Genomic DNA, 20,174 nt, shown 5'->3' with positions numbered 1-20,174 from the left:
ACACACACACACACACACACACACACACACACACACACACACACACACACACACACACACACACACACACACACACCCTGGACACACCCTGGACACACCCTGGACACAAATGAGGCAACATACAAAAACACTTACTATGATGAATGTAGTTTATCTAATGGTCCTCCCTGGTCTCTTTCCAGCCCACCAACTTCACCAACCCAGTGTATGCCACCCTGTACATGGGAGCCCACAATAGCCGCAACTCCCTGGCCAGCACGGATGAGAAGAAGGAGCTTCTGTCACGGGGGGATGAGGAGCCCCTGGTGGACCCGCTGGCATAGAATGTCCATTAGCCTGGGGCGTACCATTCCAAATACACCCCTCTTTTTGCCTTTTAAAGAAAAAAAATGAAGAAAAAAAAGCTATAAAAAAGCCTGAACACTGTATAAAATGTACAAAAATGAAGGACTACTTTTGTATGTGATTGCAGTATTATATTTTGTTCTTTTACGATTCATCTGGTCAAAAATTAACAAAAGCGTTTTCTATAAGATATTTTTTATTTACTTTTTGTCCCTTCCCCTTTACCTAAATAGCCACTACCTCTGTGCAAAATGAAATGGAAAAAGAAAATTAGAAGTTAAAACATAATCATTGGACAATTTTTATTTTTGTATGAATTGTATAGAGAAAAAAAACATTGTTCCATGTCACCAGTGCCAACTCTGTTCATGTTGACTTCGAGCGGGGGGGGAAGCTAACTCAAAGTTTTGTAAGTTGAAACCAATGTTGTCTTGATGACAGTTTTGTCTGCGGGAGTGCGAAAGACAGGAATAATATAGCACGATTTGTGTACAGCACGTGTAAAATGTCAAAATCGGATGGCAACTTCAGTATTTCCATATTATTTTCTCAGAGAACAATCTTCATGAAATTGTTTTCTTCCTTGCACAAATGTAATGTTTTACGGTGTATATACCGTAAGATGTAACACAGGTCAATCAATATATGTTTGTTTCTAGCATATTCTAACAGTGTGTAGGGCTTGTGATGATAAAGTAGCCTGGTGTTGAAGCGACTGAGGAGTGACTGACTGATCTCTGGTGATGATGTTGAAGATGTGTTCAGCATTCTAGGCTTGTGAGTGCTTCCATGTGGTGGGAAATGTGCCCAGTGGCCATATCACAGCAGGTCAGAGCATTCTAACGAAGGGATGGACAAGAGAACCTGTGACAGACAGTGTGACACCTTTACTGAGAAGAACGTCACCCGTTGGTCTGCACCCCTTCAGTGGACTGTGGTGCCAGAGGACAGAGAAAAGAGATGGGAAACATTTGGTCTGTTTTTTCCCCCTGCAGCATTTCTTTATTTGGTTTCTGGCCTAGAGACTGGCTGTCTGTCAGACCTGTACAGATGAATCCTTCTAACCTTGAGATCTGTGCTTTTATGGTTTTGGAACAGATCCCTCTTGAAGTGCATTCATTCCTTTCTCTTGCATAGCTTGCATAGCATTTCCCTCTGTTTTTCCTTTAGCCATTCCTGATCATCTCTTGGTCTCCTGTACCCTGTTGCTGGCGCTGCCATTTTGGTCGCTCCGATGTGTCTTTAAGCTCGGCCGCTGTCCCAAAATGCTGTTTCTGTCAGGTGATCAGCAATATTTTAATGCATGTGAAAAAACACATTCAAGTAACTAGAATAACAAATCCTTATTTTGCTTAACTGTCAGCAAGTGTAAGTTTTGATTTATGCTGTCGCATTTTTTCTTTTTCTTTTAAAAGGAGAGAAGTACAATCATTTTACTTAAAGAACATTTTTGCAAAATCATAAATGCATTTTTGGATTTAAGTTGTTTTTGATTAATCCTTGTTTTATAATGAAAAATTACACTTTTATAGTACAAAATGCATGGAGGTTCAAACTTTCTTCTGGAAAGAAAATAAAAATAATGTTAACATTTTTGCTGGAGTACTTTACAGAATAAATAAGATTGTTATAAATAAAATGAAGAACTGTACAGAAAACAATCAGTTGGATGTTGTCTTCTTTCAGTACCTAAATACTTTCAGAAGATGCCATGACTGGCATAACATTGTTATGCGTTTGTGCTAGTCGGAGATCTGAAATGTCTGATTTGCTAACTGTTTCGATTGCAGCATGTGTACAGTTGAAGTCGGAAGTTTATACACTTAGGTTGGAGTCAATAAAACTTGTTTTTAAACCACTCCACAAATTTCTTGTTAACAAACTATAGTTTTCGCAAATTGGTTAGGACATCTACTTTGTGCATGACACAAGTCATTTTTCCAACAATTGTTTACCGACAGATTATTTCACTTATAATTTACTATCACAATTTCAGTGAGTCAGAAGTTTACATACACTCAATTAGTATTTGGCAGCATTGCCTTTTAAATTGTTTAACTTGGGTCAAACATTTCAGGTAGCCTTCCACAAGCTTCCCACAAAATGTTGGGTGAATTCTGGCCCATTCCTCCTGACAGCTGGTGTAACGGAGTCAGGTTTGTAGGCCTCCTTGCTCACACATGCTTTGTCAGTTCTGCCCAAAAATTGTCTATCTGATTCAGGTCAGGGCTTTGTGATGGCCACTCCAATACCTTGACATTGTTGTCCTTAAGCCTTTTTGCCACAACTTTGGAAGTATGCTTGGGGTCATTGTCCATTTGGAAGACCCATTTGCGACCAAGCTTTAACTTCCTGACTGATGTATTGAGATATTTCTTCATTATATCCACATAATCTTCCTCCACATGATGCCATCTATTTTGTGAAGTGCAGCAGTCCCTCCTGCAGCAAAGCACCCCCACAACACGATGCTGCCACCCCCGTGCTTCAAGGTTGGGATGGTGTTCTTCGGCTTGCAAGCCTCCCCCTTTTTCCTCCAAACATAACAACGGTCATTATGGCCAAACAGTTCTATTTTTGTTTCATCAGACCAGAGGACATTTCTCCAAAAAGTACGATCTTTGTCCCCATGTGCAGTTGCAAACCGTAGTCTGGCTTTTTTATGGCGGTTTTGGAGCAGTGGCTTCTTCCTTGCTGAGGGTCTTCCAAATGAACAATGACCCCAAGCATACTTCCAAAATTGTTGCAAAATGGCTTCAGGACAACAATGTCAAGGTATTGGAGTGGCCATCAAAGCCCTGACCTCAATCCTATAGAACATTCGTGGGCAGAACTGAAAGTGTATGCGAGCAAGGAGCTTACAAACCTGACCCACTTATTGTGGGAAGCTTGTGGAAGGCTCCCTGAAACGTTTTACCAAATTTAAACAATTTAAAGGCAATGCTACCAAACACTCAATTTGTATCTGTAAACTTCTAACCCACTTGGAATGTGATGAAATAAATCAAATCTGACATATCACACATTCTTAAAATGACCGAAAACATGGATTTTGTTTTCTGGAATTAAACTTCAGGAATTGTGAAACTGAGTTTTAATTTATTTGGCTACGGTGTATGTAAACTTACGACTTCAACCAGTAAGCACGTCAAACATTTCGGACTCTCCTAGTTCCCATTAGCACGTGAACACGGTATTGGTGCAAGTATGGTTAACTGCATAATTGGAGTGTGTCTGAAAGTGGTGTTGCAAAAGAAGTGGGTGGATCAACAGCGATGGGTAACATCAGCGCTCCATTATTGGTTCGACGCTAAAATGCATAGCAGTTTAGGATAATTAACATGGCAGGTTATGAGAACGAGGTTGAGGTTTGGAATAGGGTTAGGCTTAGCTAAAATGCTACAGTTGTCAAAAATGTACTCATCGTGCAGCGCAACACTCCATTAGTATCGCAGTTTGGTCACCGTTGAACATCAGTCACTTCTCTAGTTAGATATAAAAACAACCAGACAGGACTCGAGTTGGCATATTGTGGACGATACAACAATTAATACCAAGTTAACCACAAAAGTGAGATCACTGTTTTATTCTCATTGCCAATCATCAAACACAAAAAAGTGAGATCACTGTTTTATTCTCATTGCCAATCATCAAACAAAATTCAAAGCAAACTTAAACCCGAATGCTCACCCTTGTTTATCACACGTGTCCTTCATAAGTGAGCACTGAACCAAGCTTTTCAGTTCCAGCAAGTATCTTTATCTAGTGAGAGCTCACCAACTGGTAATTCATATATTGAAGTTGTTTCCACTCAATGTTACTATTCTATTGCCTGGCTCCCCAAACTCCTTGCTCCGGCCGAACGCTGTGCCACGGATGTGAGTTTCCGCAAAAAAGTTAAACTCACCAGCGTGCGGTTCGGATCTAAAGCTGATCACTTTGTTTTGTACAACATCCCGCATTTAGACTTCACCGCAAAAAAAAAAATGGCCGTCCTTTCTAAGCCTGAAGTATGTAGAAAACAGCTCAGTTTGTCATTAGGCAAACTATTCTGTATAATTGTTTGATAATTCTGTCAGTGCTTTTTTATGTTTCGTAGTTCTATAAATTCAATATGTATTTTTTGTCATAGCTCCACCTGTCACCCTGCATTCAAACATCTATTATGAACTACTTGTACACCAATCAAAAGTTTCCATTTGTTAAAAAAAAATACATCTTGATCAAAATGGTTCCAGACACAGATATTCTTAAAGATTATTGTAGTACATTAGTCAAAACAACTCTCACTGAGGTTACAATGATATTGTAAATATGGCATATTAATCCACAAACATCTTGATTTCATAGAATACATGTCCCCTGCCTGTTTGATTAGAAAGTGTACTGTTATTATGGATCAACTATTTAAAAGGCATCTATTCTAAACAGTTTAAAATCTCAATTTAACTCGTCTGTTCTATTTTCAAGACTGTCTTCATTCAATGCCTTTGGCTTTCAGCTCACTCTTCACTCTGCTCAGGTAGTCAGGGTCAGGATAACCAAAACTGTGGAAAAACACAAAGCACACAATACAATCTTGTAAATTAATCAAATGTAAAATAATTGTCAACTGTTACAGAAGGTTAATATAATCATATCCATCGTTTTAGGTATTTTACACTTGTGCCCCTCCATCGATGTTGGTCTTGTGGTGAATGTCGTTCCATGTCACACAGTCGTCTGTCCCAGTGGTTCTGGAGGTCCCAACTGTGAAAATCAGCTTCTGGTTGAAAGCTCTCTTCAGTAACTTCAGCACTTCATTGCCCTCCTGGTTGTCAGGGAGATAAGCTATTCTATGGGTCCCAATGAACCCTTTTCCAGGGTTGGAATGTTTCTTCTGAAGTCAGGAAAACATGTCAGTGTAGTTAAACATTTTGCTGTTAATCACCACAGTGAGGGTTAGTACAAACAATGCATTATGAGATAATTCAGTGCTGTAAATGTTACATTTATAATGAAAAAAATGAAAGCCTTTTACCGTCTGTTTTCCACTTGGTATATCATAGCTGATAACTATCATGCCGTAGCCAAGGTATCCAGGTATGCAGTGGTGACGTTCATGTTTCACTTTCATTGTTCCCTCAGGCTGGTCTCCCTCCACCTTTCCAAACACATCCTTACACAAAGGACATCTGGGGCCTGAGAATGTCACTGCCTTCCTCAGACATTCTGTACAAAACTCATGGCTGCAGGACAACTTCCTCTTGTTGATAAATCTGTCCATGCATATGGAGCAATTATCATCTTCAGGCCCTCCTGTTGCTCCTCCATCTCCGACTGCTCCCCCCATGGCTGCTCCAGTGCTGGATCTGTCGCCAGGATACTCAATCTTGTGCTTGTCTTCTTCTTTAAACATAGGCCTTTTGAGCATCATCTCAAGCTCTTTCACAGCAGGGCCCAAATGTTGCGGTAGGCCGATCAGCCTCCAGGGACCATAGTTTTCTCCTGCCCAGACACAGCGGTGTCGAGGGTGGATCTCCTCCAGCTTGTCCCCCACAGCCTTTGCATGGGTAGGGTCCAGCAGGTGGCAGCTCATCGCTGATGTCGCAACCTTCTGGTAGAGGTGCATGAGAGCTCTGATGGCGTTGCTTTCCAGAGAGACTGATGTTGTAGGTCTTGTTTTAATTTTTACCTTGCCTGGAGACTTTTCCTCCATGAAATCTACTCTAAATTTATTTTTGATTGCTGTTAATTTCTCATGAAAGGCAGATTTCATTAGATCCCAGTGAGTCTGGTCCATGACCAGCCCATGTGACAAAAGTGGATCTTTGATGTCCATCCAGATCATCCGTGGTGTTTTTGGAGATCTCAAAACAGGTCCTCTAGCAAATCCAGATGCTTTCTCTGTGGAGCTGTGATCCATTCCAAATGTCATTACTGTAGTCTTCACCCCAAGAGCCTTCTCGACTGCCATGATGCTCTGAGCCGGCCCAAACACAACGCAGCCATTGGCAGACACATTTAGTACCAGCCTAGTCTCCTCATTCTGGATGTTTTTCAGCGTATTCATGAGGTCTCCTGGATCCCCAGGTGTCAGATGGGTGGAAATGCTGTCCAAATTAACTACATACTTCTGGAAGAGGTCACTGAACTCCTGGTGGGCTTTGGTCAGCATAACATCTCTGCCTGTTTTCTGTGTGTCCTCTTTGATGGACACCTTCACTTCTGCATTGATTTTGACTCCATTTCTTTTCTCTATGTCCTCCATCTCCTTCCGGTAGGCCTGATTCAAGTACACAAAGTGGTTCAGTGGGACTGGAAAGCTCATTTCCTTCTGCCCAGGTTCTTCATGGGTCTTCATTCCATTGTGAGTCATGCTTTGTGCCGCTTCTGCATTATCGTTCCAATCCGCTTCTGGCTCGGTTTCCGCTTCCCTGACGATCTTGGTAAACTCTCTGTGGAACTGGTTCACTTCATCAAAGCTCCCTTTTACAGCCAACTTGTGATCGGTGGTGTGGTAATGACGGTGAATGGCAGCCCGTACTTCAGGTTTGTAGCCACCGATGTCAATGCTAGCACTTACAGTTATTGGGAGATTGACCTAGAGGCGGGGGAAATAATATTTAAAAGATGTATATTATACTTTTTATATTATAGTTGATTTGAAAATGCTGTCAAATAATCACGCATTTGATTTACATACATCCTGTGGCATGTTGGATGTTGGAGGCAAGTCTTCCATTGAGCTGGGTTTACTGTTTGATTGATTCCAGGGTGGTGGTATAGCCCCGTGAAACCGCACAGTGGCTGATGTCTTGGCCTGGTCTTTGAAGGTCATCTGCGTTTCCTTCAGCTTCAGAAGGTTCTCAACGACTTAACAGGACAGATGAATAATAGCAGACAATCACACAATAATAATCATTAAAACTCTTAAGAATAAAAGACAGAAATGTATTCCCAAATCCAACTTGCTAACACGGCAAAAAACCTTTGCTATAGGTTGGGGAATTTAAAACAGGGACACATTGTTTGCATCAATGTTAGTGAAGATTATTTTCTTATAGCAGCACCTCTATGTCTTGAGCGTCTCCTCGACATTGAAATGATACAGGTATTAATGTATCCTTCTAACCTGATGGGGGATGTATCTTGACTTCGGCCAAGTATCCGTTCAGCCTACCCACGGTGCAATCTGTTTCTTTAAAGTTATTATTCAACCACGACTGGAGACTTTTTTGAAGTATAGACTTCCATGACAATATTGCTTTCCCAGGCCACAACACACTGACATAGACTGTAGCCTCATCTAAAGTGGTCTGCTTTTCCTCGGTCTCGTCCGTCTCGTCCTTTGCCTGATTCAGGTCCTGAAAAAGTTACATTTGCGTTGTTCAGGTGGCTTAGTAACTGATAAGATAAGAGGATGACGTCATGCTTTCAAGGCAGATATCAGAACCTGATTGACAGGGGCAATAGCAGAAACTGTTGTCTCCTGAGCATTGACCAGAGAGTACTACAGTAGTGTCTAAAGCTAGTTAGAAAAATGACACATCCTTTGATCTGCTAGATAGAATCATTACCACATCCTGAGTGCTTTGGGGGTTGATGGGAGAATGTTGATCTCGCTGTGATTGTTTGTTTCTAGCAGAGCCATTATCTCCTTCAGCAGGATAATCCACACTCATCTCTTTGGAAGAGGATGAATGAGGCTAGAGAGAGTGTTGTAAAATATCTACCATCAATGCTTCAAGAGATATATATATTCTAAAAACACCAATAAAAAGAAAACAAGTAATGTCCTTATTTAACATGTAACGTACATTCATCAGAGTTTCACAGCTATCAAAAGACAAAATTACTAACATTGCCAGAGTGCCTGGAGTCATACAGGGGTGCTGAGGGATGCTTCACCTTAAAGTCATTATCTGCTTGATACAGGTCTGGGTCCTGGATTATAACATGTGGAAATATTGATTTGTCCAGTGAATGTGTGCCCTTGTTGCACATTAATATATGTATTATACAAATATTCACAGCTGTCTAAAAATAAAATGACTAACGTCATCAGAGCTTGGGATATCAACACAGGTTGCTGAAGGTGTCCCTCCTCCAAAAGTCTCAGAGAACCGATCGGAAGTCTCTCGGGCTGATGCGTCTTCTTCAGACACGTCCTCGGATACTCCTGCCTGAAGGAATAACTGAACATCAGAATGAGCGGCAATTCTAGTCCAAAAAAGGAAGCCACTTTGGACAGTCCAATAGAAAAACTTGATTATTGGTTTGATAATAATCCTGTTTTTTCAGAGATTAGTTGAGTCACAGTGTCACGAGGTCATGTAATACATACACTTCAGGTCCCTGAGGCGTAACTAAGGTTGATGTCCGCACCCCGTGGAAATTTCATTAGCACAATACAAATACCCCCATATAAATCTGACATTTTAAACTAAACTCAGCAAATAAAGAAAAGTTCTCGCTGTCAACTGTGTTTATTTTCAGCAAACTTAACATATGTTCATACAAATATTTACACAAGATTCAACATAAACTGAACAAGTTCCACAGACATGTGACAAACAGAAATGGAATAATGTGTCCTGAACAAGGGGGGTCAAAATCAAAAGTAACAGTCAGTATCTGGTGTGGCCACCAGCTGCATTAAGAACTGCAGTGCATCTCCTCCTCATGGACTGCACCAGATTTGCCAGTTCTTGCTGTGAGATGTTACCCCACTCTTCCACCAAGGCACCTGCAAGTTCCCGGATTTTCTGGCGGGAATGGCCCTAGCCCTCACCCTCCGATCCAACAGGTCCCAGGCGTGCTCAATGGGATTGAGATCAGGGCTCTTCGCTGGCCATGGCAGAACACTGACATTCCTGTCTTGCAAGAAATCACGCACAGAACGAGCAGTATGGCCGGTGGCATTGTCATGCCAGGATGAGCCTGCAGGAAGGGTACCACATGAGGGAGGAGGATGTCTTCCCTGTAACGCACAGCGTTGAGATTGCCTGCAATGACAACAAGCTCAGTCAGATGATGCTGTGACACACCGCCCCAGACCATGACGGACCCTCCATCTCGATCCCGCTCCAGGGTACAGGCCTCGGTGTAACGCTCATTCCTTCGACGATAAACGCCAATCCGACCATCACCCCTGGTGAGACAAAACCGTGACTCATCACTTTTTGCCAGTCCTGTCTGGTCCAGCGACGGTTGGTTTGTGCCTATAGGCGATGTTGTTGCCGGTGATGTCTGGTGAGGACCTGCCTTACAACAGGTCTACAAGCCCTCAGTCCAGCCTCTCTCAGCCTATTGCGGACAGTCTGAGCTCAATGGAGGGATTGTGCGTTCCTGGTGTAACTCAGGCAGTTATTGTTGCCATCCTATACCGGTCCTGCAGGTGTGATGTTCGGATGTACCGATCCTGTGCAGGTGTTGTTACACGTGGTCTGCCACTGCGAGGATGATTAGCTGTCCATCCTGTTTCCCTGTAGCGCTGTCTTAGGCATCTCACAGTATGGACATTGCTATTTATTGCCCTGGCCACATCTGCAGTCCTCATGCCTCCTTGCAGCATGCCTAATGCACGTTCACGCAGATGAGCAGGGACCCTGGGCATCTTTATTTTGGTGTTTTTCAGAATCAGTAGAAAGGCCTCTTTAGTGCCCTAAGTTTTCCAAACTGTGACCTGAATTTCGGAATGTTCCACAGGTGCATGTTCATTAATTGTTTATGATTAATTGAACAAGCATGGGAAACATTGTTTAAACCCTTTACAATGAGGATCTGTGAAGTTATTTGGATTTTAACTAATTATCTTTGAAAGACAGGGTCCTGAAAAAGGGACATTTCCTTTTTTTAGTGAGCTTAGGTATTTCTTTGCATTGGATGTGCCTCAATCCACCGTATCCGCCTATGTCCCACTTCCACATTTGCGGTGAATATCAAATCAAATTTTCAAACGTTATCAAATTGTATTTGTCACATGTGCCGAATACAACCGGTGTAGACCTTAGTGAAATGTTTACTTAACACTTATTTTTTCTTACAACTGCATTGTTGGTTAAGTAAAAAATGAATAAGTCAAAAAAATAACATCATTAAAGAGCAGCAGTAAAATAACAGTAGCGAGGCTATATACAGGGGTACCAGTACAGATTCAATGTGCGGGGGCACCGGTTAGTTGAGGTAATATGTACATGTAGGTAGAGTTAAAGTGACTATGCATAGACAATAAACAGAGAGTAGCAGCAGTATAAAAGAGGGGGGACAATGCAAATAGTCTGGGTTTCCTGTTCAATACAGGATACAATGTAAGATTATGTTGGAGGAAATTATAGTTGAAATGATTAATTATGTATACATTTATTTAAGAACCATTTATTTTAATACTATTATGTTATGGTATGAAATGTATGGGTTCTTGGTTAAGCTGTTACTGAAAATGTAAGTAAAACAAATTAATTGTCTGTACCTTGCGGGAAAGGGAGAAGGAGGGCATATATCTTTTCTGACAGATAAGAATGGTCTTTGATGTTCCATTAGTGGAGGAGAAGATGTCTTTTAGACAGATTGGAATGTTTGTTTTATGAGGGGAGTAGAAGAAGATCTCCAGACCTGAAGACACTGCGCTATTGTATGGATCGGAGAGGGTGTGAGAAACTGATGTCATTTTATGTTGTCTCTTTAAAATGTAAGGTTCTTTGTATTTTTGGGCAGTACTCTCTTGAAATAAACGCTGTTACCTGAGTTTAAGACTGGGGCTCTGTCCATTCCTATAATAATATGGGTTTTACGATCCCATAGAATGCATTGACAGAGTACTTCATTCTGATTGGGAAATAATACAGAGGAATTTAGAATTTCACTAACAGATTATGCTGCTCACCTTCAAGGCCCTCAAGGGGATGCACCTAAATACACATGCCAACTTCTAGAGAACTATTCCCCAGCACGCACACTACGATCATCAGACTCAGCCTGGTCACACCAGCCACAAACCTGTGGAGCATGGGTGACAGGGCCTTCTGTCATGAGGCCCCTCAGCTCTGGAATGCTCCACCAACACGCCAAATCAAACTTTGTCACACGCGCCAAATACAACAAGTGTAGACCTTGCCGTGAAATGCTTACTTACAAGCCCTTAAAAAACAGTGCAGTTCAAGAAGAGTTAAGAAAATATTTACCAAATAAACTAAAGTAAAAAATTATAAAAAGTGTGTAATAATCCAGTGGCCATTTGAAGAATTGTTCAGTAGTCTTATGGCTTGGGGGTGGAAGCTGTTAAAGAAGCCTTTTGGACCTAGACTTGGCTCGCCGGTGTTTGTAAGACCATGAGACATCACGAAAGTCGGTCTTCTCACAAAATCGTCTGTAGCGTCCGAACGGTTTGGCCTACAAACTATGACGACCCCTTTGAAGATGAGACTCTCACAAACACGATGGTGTTCTCCATTTTGCACTACTCCCCCACAAGCGTATTGGGACCTGTCTGTACAGCCGATCTGCTAACTTCTGTCTGTAGCGTCCAAACAGTTTGGGCTACATACTAATATGACCCCTCTGTCGGAAAGGTGAGACTCTCACGAACACCTACATGTTGTTTTGCTTTAGGATGTCCACAAGCCTCACAAGACTCATCTGAAGGTCCCCCAGTACCAGTTGAAAAAAAAATGAATGGAAGTACACTACCGGTCAAAAGTTAACACCTAACACCTTCAAAAGGTTTTTCTTTATTTATACTATTTTCTACATTGTTTTGATGTCTTCACTGTTATTCTACAATGAGATAACACATATGGAATCATGTAGTAACCAAAGTGTTAAACAAATCAAAATATATTTTACATTTGAGACCAAGATCTCATTTACAACTGCGACCTGGCAAAGCAGTGCAACAAAAACAACAGAGTTACACGTGGGATAAATAAACGTATAGACAATAACACAGTAGAAACATCTATATACAGTGTGTGCAAATGTAGTAAGATTAGGGAGGTAAGGCAATAAATAGGCCATAGTGGCAAAATAATTACAATTTGGCATCAACACGAGTGATAGATGTGCAAGTAGAGATACTGGGGTGCAAAAGAGCAAAAGTAAATAATATGGGGATGAAGTAGTTGGATGGGCGAGCTTCATGAGGTAGTCACCTGAAATGGGGGTCCTATTTGGTAAAATACCAAGTCCATATTATGGCAAGAACAGCTCAAATAAGCAAAGAGAAATGACAGTCCATCATTCCTTTAAGACATGAAGGTCAGTCAATCGGGAACATTTCTAAAACGTTGAAAGTTTCTTCAAGTGCAGTCGCAAAAACCATCAAACGCTACGATGAAACGGGCTCTCATGAGGACCGCCACAGGAATGGAAGACCCAGAGTTACCTCTGCTGTAGAGGATAAGTTCATTAGAGTTACCAGCCTCAGAAATTGCAGCCCAAATAAATGATTCACAGAGTTCAAGTAACAGACATCTCAACATCAACTGTTCAAAGTAGACCGCGTGAATCAGGCCTTCATGGTCAAATTGCTGCAAAGAAACCACTACTAAAGGACACCAATAAAAAGGAGAGACTTTCTTGGGCCAAGAAACAAAAGCAATGGACATTAGACCAGTGGAAATTTGTCCTTTGGTCTGGAGTACAAATTGGAGATGTTTTGTTCCATCTGCAGTGTCTTTGTGAGATGCAGCGTGGGTGAACGAATGATCTCCACATGTGTATTTCCCACCGTAAAGCATGGAGGAGGTGGTGTTATGGTGTGGGGGTGCTTTGCTGGTGACACTGTGTTTTATTTAGAACTCAAGGCACACTTAAACATCATGGCTACCACAGCATTCTGCAGGGATACACCATCCCATCTGGTTTGGGCGTAGTGGGACTATCATTTGGTTTTCAACAGGAAATTGACCCAACACATCTCCACCAAGAAGGAGAGTGATGGAGTGCTGCATCAGATGACCTGGCCATCACGATCCCCCAACCAAATTGAGATGGTTTGGGATGAGTTGGAACACAGAGTGAAGGAAAAGCAGCCAACAAGTGCTCAGTATATGTGGGAACTCCTTCAAGACTGTTGGAAAAGCATTCCAGGTGATGCTGGTTGAGAGAATGCCAGAAGTGTGCAAAGCTGTCATCAAGGTAAAGGGTGAGAATTTTATGAATCTCAAATATATTTTGATTCGTTTAACACTTCTTTGGTTACTACATGATTCCATATGTGTTCTCATTATTTTGATGTCTTCACTTTTACATTTACATTTAAGTCATTTAGCAGACGCTCTTATCCAGAGCGACTTACAAATTGGTGCATTCACCTTTTATTCTACAATGTAGAAAATAATATAAAGAAATAAAAACTCTTGAATGTGTTGAAGGTGTTCAAAAACTTTTGACCGGTAGTGTATATATGGAGACATAAATAAGGGGTTAAATACATGTCAAGAAAAATAACAAAATGTTCCCCCCCAGGTTAGACAGGGGCTTAGAATGTTTAGTGCCAAAAATAAGGGGTTAAATACATATATATTTAAAAAATGTTTCCTAGTCTTTCTTATATCTCTCAGATACAGGACAGACACATCAGAACAAACTTCCTTTAGATTTTCTTTATGAGACTATCTGGTCCATGCAGTGAATCTGTTATTCAATCCGTTTGTGTGGGCTAATACATTTTGATACTTCAAGGGGTCTGAAAATTCTAAATCAAATAGCAAAATTAGCCTTGGTATGACCTTTTTTTTTAAAGATCCTATAGCTTAGTAAACCCCCATCCACCCTCCCCCGGCTTAGACAGGGCTTAGATTTACGGGTTAAATGACACTGTTTAAGGCTCTCAAAAGATACTGAGCAACAGTAAGCGGTGCTAGTATACCACAATAGAGTCCTATAAAGCTCCTTACCTTGTAAGTAAAAGCACTTTGAGAAACACTAGACCGTTGAGGCTGTGACTGTATCACTGGTACAGGGCCACTGGATGTTCCTGTGGGCTGGGAGAGACAGTGGAGAGCACTTTTATTTACCATCATAAACCTGTGCCTTCACAAAGTTATAGTTCTTATTATATTGTTGAATTCTCTCTCTTAGTGGCTCTGAACTGAAGTCTTAGGACAAGGCTCGGGACGCACTCTATTCCTCCGTTGAGGATGCTTTTTAGTCCAGTAGTAGGCGAAGGCCGGGATTCAGCCGATCCCTCATTGTCGGCAATGCAAAACCAGCCGCAAATCAGTTGTTTATGTCAAATGGTTGTTATATTTGTTTATAGTGAAATATTGGGATGCAAACTCAAAATTGAATACATTTCAACTCTATATCTGACATGGTACAGGTGTCTTATTTTTTTAAAGCCCATAACCATGTGTATGAGGTGTATACTTTTGTTTAAAAGTAGATTTGTTTAAGACTAGCAAGAAACACTGGGTGACCCTGATTTAGCTCACTGCAGTACAAGGTTAAAGGCAACAATACCCGCATTCAAGAGATCACATTCACGGTAAACCTTCCACATGTCGGCTCAATAGCAAACTGCCTTTAAATAGTGCATAAATAGTGCATGGTCGACACTCTGCAAATGGATAGAATCCAAGCCTAAGGCCTATATTCAATCAGTTCCAGCGCTAACCCGCAATAACTGACAACTGCATAGCCGTTTCATTGCTTTTGTTTATGGTGATGTCGGACATGTAACTGCATTGGAGAAGCTGTCAAATCGATGAACGGTTGTGCCTCCTCAACATGTGGTTAACGCAATAGCCTACATTTCCACATTCTAAATAGAAGTAGCCTACCCCGAGACAAAAGTGTTTAGTCATAATAATTAGAGCACAAGAACATTGTAGGCCTTTATGAAATACTGTTAGTTTATGTTAACCCTAAATACCCAAATTAAGTCACCGGTTTTAATAATGTCACACCTGTGTAACATATGCTACCCCTGGTCCCATGCTTTGATACCTACCACATGAATCTGTATTTGCGAAAGGTCATGGGGCCGTTGCTGTTCTGGTCCAGAGACTTCATGGTTTCTGTTCATCTCTGCAGTTGTTGTCTTGAAAGAAATAATGATTGTTAAGTTCTCATCTTTTAATTTTTTTTTAGGATAAAAATGTTCCATGATCTAGCCACAATACAAGTGCATATACTCACATCCATGTCCTCTACACCTGACATGTTCAGTCTCTGTGCTTACACCACTCAAGATGTCACTTTCACTTCAGCCAGTCCTAAACACCATAGGTTTAGCATTTTAATTGCCCATTTGAACACAATGCACATCAGGCTGGTATGTGGAAAACTACTATGTGTGTGAAATTAGAACTAAAATGTATAGAAAAGGCCATTTCTTTCTCTGACTATTAGGGGACACTGGATTGGTTCTCACTTTTCTATTACTCTTGTTCTTGTGTTTCTCAGCATGTCTTAAGCCCCGTTTATACCCGGTTCTGACAGGCATCCTTTGTCCTGATCTTGTCCACATTCTGATTGTGTCCACATTTCCAGACAGGTGTAGATGATTAAAATACACATTGTGGTCTGATTGTGATCAGATCTTCCTGACCACCTTCGGATGTAGTCAGGAACGGATTGTCTCTGGATATATTACAAGTATAGAGGATTCTTTAAATCATTATCCCACCTTCTAAAATCATTGACAGGTGACCCCATTAACTTATGACATCAATGTGTCTTAAAATAAATCAACATTTTGAAAGAATAGCGGTCAAATAATTTGCATACAGGAAAGGACCAGGAAATGTGGTCACGACGAGGACACAAATAAAATACATTTTAATAACATGTAGACACTATTTCTGAAGATGTGGGCACGATCAGAATGTGGATATCAGGGCAAAGGACACATGTTAGCTGCAGGTATAAACTAGGCTTTGGACTCCTTTAAAGCGGCAAGCAGTAGTTAAAGCAATTTCCCCACCCCTGTTCTGGTAAAAATCTGAGGGATGGGGCTGTAGAAATATAACCATTCTCAGATGTATAAACAGAGCTATGGATGCAAGGACTGACCATCCATGATATCAAAATTATAGTTGAAACCATGTTTTAAGGTTTGTTTACATTTACATTGTTTACAGACATTGGAGTAAAACAAGCTTATATATTTGGGGTTCTGATGGGGTACCACAGTTGATACAAGCTCATGAGGCATTTATTTAGAAGTTATATTCTTCAAGGCGCATGAGAAAAAGGAGAGCCACCGGAGAAGAATCAAGGGGACCAAGTGCTTCGACATCCAAACTTGGTTTGGAAGAAGGGCGAAAGGAAGGTGAGCCCCGGGAAAGCTTGGTGCTCCTAGCTGGGGTCACCATCAGTTAAGGTGAATATAAAAATATCATAACTATTTGCATTTGCCGCCTCGTGGTGGGCGGCATCGCCATGCTGTCAATAGTACCCAACACTGGCCCAAGGGTTCCTCAAAATAGTCCATCTCAAGACTAACCACTGGGTCACGTTAAGTAACCGCTACTTCCAGTGTACGAAAGACTATTGAGAATAAATATTAGTTCATCCTGGGAGAGCTGTAACTCCGCCCACCGGTGATGTGGAGCAGAGCATGCTGGGCAATCTCTGAGTAGAAGGAAATAACTAGAGAAAGCACACAAGCCGTGATGAGTTCCAGCCATCTCCTGTGATTACCTCTAGTTAGCATTCTTTGTTTTAGCCAAGGCCCGTGTGCGTCCTTCAGAAATGTGAGTTCATATTTCTTACAATATATGTGTTATGGACGCACTCCGTTGTTATGCTAATTAGCGTAGTCTTATGCCCTGTGGTTATATGGATATATACTGATTGTGGGTATTTTGTTAGCAATGAGCCTTGTGGATGCATTATACATTCAAGTTCATGCAGTAGTGTGAGGATGATGGTGCTGTGTAGTTGCACTCCTCTGATCATTCCTTAGTGAAGTCACAGCCATGTTGTTAGGTTGTATTGCCCTGTGCAGCAGATAAGATATAAATAATATGGCTACAATTGGTTATGTAATTGGAGGTTGTATTAAGCCTATACCTGCCATTTACTATTGTATTTAATTTCCCCCCTTTCAGAACCACACAAACTCTTAGTTAACACATTTGTTAAGCCATACACTGTGCTGTGCTGTTACTGCTCTGTGAATCAGCATCATTAAACAACCTCAACTGGAATCATACCGGTCTGTCATCTGTGCTCTTACAAGCACCTGGGAGAGAACACAGTGCTAAGTAAAACCTAACCCTAAATAATATACAGTCCACCAAGTCCTCAACTACCTCCAGGTAGGTACTGTTAAGGTATATGACTCCAGTGGTCATGACACCACCCTGGAGTTTCTCTCACAACTCACATCTTTATCTTTTCGAGGGAACATCCCTGACCTTATCCTTTCTTTTCTGTCTGCCATTAACATTACTGCATGTCTAATCAAACATTTAAATGATTCAATAACTGTATTTTTACATACCTGATAATCCTTTAACCTGTGTGTTTGCTTGTTTACATCCGTCTCCTACCCTTTACTCTGCTCCTGTTCTCCAGGACCTATGGGTTCTGCCTAACACCCAGACATGGATCCAGCTGATGTCCTTCAATGCCAACCACCCCCCAACTTTTCATTACATCAGCTACTGTTATTGTCAAGTTGTCATTATCTCCTAAGAAAGAGCATTGAAAACTATCATGCAGGGCACATAATGTGAGATGCACAGATTAGCTAAAAACAGTAGCACTGCAACCACTCAGAACAAAGACGGCAGCAGCACCTGGACTTTGCAGTTTCCCTCTTCGAGTCCACCTTCCAAGACGGACTACGTGATGAAAACAAGTGACAAGCAGAACCTCCCATCCACACAATACCCACCACCTCTATTCCACACATCGGAATTCAGTATTTCAGTCTGATTCCCATGTGAGTGTACAAAAAAAATCTGAAAGTAAATTGACACACATGCACCAAAAAAATTAAGTTTATGTATTTAAATCTAAAATATTGCCAGATTGGTTTTCACAGCTGTTTCATAAGGTGTTAATTATTGTAAATTGTAACTTATCCCTTGATGGTATTTGTTAGTTCAACATTGTTGTATCACAGGACATACAATAGATATATTCAACCACAAGGGTGTACTAATGAGCTGAGTTTTTTTTAAATCATAAGAGGACTAATATTATTTCAGTGTAGCTAAGGGAAGGCCTGTTTAAAATGAAAAACATGCCAGCCAGACAAGCCAGTGTACAATCAAATGTATTTGCATATGAATGGAGTGGAATGTGGATGTCTTTGTGATCTGTAAGGTAAGTAACAATTCAGTTGACCGTTTTATGTGTGGATTAATTGTCAGAGTAGAGGACCTTGTGCATTTCAGGTAAAATAACAACTCAATGTTTATATCCCAGGACAAATTAGCTAGCAACAGCAAGCTAGCTAAATAGGACAAATTAGCTAGCTAAATTGCCATAAAAGGTTTAATGCTTTTCGACCTGTCCCCAAATGAATGTAATTGCTTGTTTGTTTTGATATTTAAACCTGTGTGTCGTGATTGCGTTTGGTGTGGTGGGACAAAATAATTTATTCACGATGGCGCACACGCGCAGCCGGTTTGGGTTCCATGTACATAGCTAGCTGTCTGTGCGGATCGCTACAATAGAACATACATGCAAACTAACACTACATCTACATGACGTGAACGAGCCGGCAGTTTGACGACTTAGGGAAAAAAAACTTGTCTCCATTGACAGTACATGTTAATACATAGTGGTCTTTTATGGCGCTAGGAAGACGTTAGGTGACTTCATGAGAGGTATCAGTAGCTTCACGAGTATTATTTATGACCTTCATCACCCCCCATACACTCCAGTCAAATAGGGATACTCTGCTTTACACACACCTCGAATGCAATGTTGATACAAATAAGATTGTGTATTGTCTATTGTATTTAAACAAATATGGGATCAACTCAATGTTTTATGTAGCCTGCTTTACTGCCCAAATACAGAAAACAGTATCACTTTCGTTTTACACAGAATTGATCATCTTTGCATATCGATTAAAATGAATCCACAAAATTCTAGTAAACAGTTGCTTTCGTGATAGGCTGGTAAAAGTTCTAGAACCACATACAACCCTAGAAGAAAATATATATAATTTAGGTGCGATTAAAGTTTACTTACAAGTGCGCACTGCGTGGCGTTCTCACTCAAATGTCTTGTAAACATATTTTGACACCTGGGGCTGTACAAGAAAACGAAAATGAAAGTCTGCCAGCTAACGTTACTGCTGACTACTGTAGCTAGCAAGTTGGCTAACTGACTAGAGCTAGCAGGCTACTGGCTATAATCATGATAGCCAGTGGAAGTAATTAGTCCCTCATGGTAACTAACGTTAGCTAGTGAAAGTAAATCACGTTAGTCCCTCAACCTGCTACAAACTTTCTACGTTACTTTCTGTAGCTAGATCTTCTGTCTGGCTGGTGCCTATTGATATTGTTTGTGTGTGTGGGTTCAGACGTAGAAATCTCACCTTTCTGCAGCAGGTACCTCTGGGCTGGGGACTTCGTTTTGTAGCAGGTTGAGAGATTAAGGTTAATTTACTTCCATTAGCTAGCTACTAAACGCAACCATTAATGCACCGTGAATATTATATTAGGGGGCGTGTACTTCCAGGTATGAACAAAAAAAATTAAAAATGGGCTACGTCTTTTCGTTTGTTTTGTTTCTGTTACTCGATGCACAATTTGGAAACTATAAACGAGAAAACGAGTTGATATCCAGTTTTAGATTTCAAACGGAAAAAGTATTTTAAAAACGATGTATTTCCTCGTTTGGTCTTGCCGAAATGAAAGGAAATAGGAATGATCCAA

At 40.9% G+C, this 20,174-nt stretch overlaps 2 protein-coding genes across 10 annotated transcripts in view; one reads left to right on the top strand and one right to left on the bottom strand.

Annotated features, from left to right (window-relative positions):
* LOC118388177 (low-density lipoprotein receptor-related protein 1-like) overlaps nucleotides 1–2,006 on the top strand; it is a 176,937-nt gene extending 174,931 nt beyond the window's left edge. For all 4 annotated transcript variants that reach the window (XM_052526961.1, XM_052526959.1, XM_052526960.1 and 1 more), the window contains exon 88: nucleotides 183–2,006. In XM_052526961.1, the coding sequence (XP_052382921.1) occupies nucleotides 183–323 (141 nt within the window). In that variant the 3' untranslated portion in view covers nucleotides 324–2,006. The remainder of the gene's footprint in view (nucleotides 1–182) is intronic.
* Nucleotides 2,007–3,916: 1,910 nt separating this feature from the next.
* On the bottom strand, nucleotides 3,917–20,112 carry LOC118388646 (E3 ubiquitin-protein ligase DTX3L-like). 6 transcript variants are annotated; one of them, XM_035777921.2, is made up of 13 exons: nucleotides 19,835–20,112; nucleotides 19,486–19,546; nucleotides 15,469–15,545; nucleotides 15,281–15,370; nucleotides 14,226–14,312; nucleotides 8,385–8,522; nucleotides 8,188–8,271; nucleotides 7,905–8,033; nucleotides 7,460–7,691; nucleotides 7,031–7,200; nucleotides 5,366–6,928; nucleotides 5,007–5,155; nucleotides 3,917–4,892 (listed from the first exon to the last, which is right to left on the bottom strand). In XM_035777921.2, the coding sequence occupies exons 3-13, from the start codon at nucleotides 15,490–15,492 to the stop codon at nucleotides 4,823–4,825; spliced, it is 2,736 nt and encodes a 911-aa protein (XP_035633814.1). In that variant the 5' UTR covers nucleotides 15,493–15,545; nucleotides 19,486–19,546; nucleotides 19,835–20,112; the 3' UTR covers nucleotides 3,917–4,822. The 6 variants fall into 6 exon arrangements, with proteins under 6 accessions (XP_035633814.1, XP_035633813.1, XP_035633809.1 ...); XM_035777920.2 differs by having other exon boundaries at nucleotides 5,007–5,224; nucleotides 8,236–8,271; nucleotides 19,835–20,107; XM_035777916.2 differs by having other exon boundaries at nucleotides 5,007–5,224; nucleotides 19,835–20,106.
* Nucleotides 20,113–20,174: the final 62 nt, after the last annotated feature.

This window comes from Oncorhynchus keta, chromosome 10 (assembly GCF_023373465.1).
Source record: "Oncorhynchus keta strain PuntledgeMale-10-30-2019 chromosome 10, Oket_V2, whole genome shotgun sequence".
In the NCBI taxonomy this organism is placed as follows: Eukaryota; Metazoa; Chordata; class Actinopteri; order Salmoniformes; family Salmonidae; genus Oncorhynchus; species Oncorhynchus keta.
The sequence above is the reverse complement of the archived record's forward strand: the minus strand, read 5'-3'. Positions and strand labels throughout refer to the sequence as shown.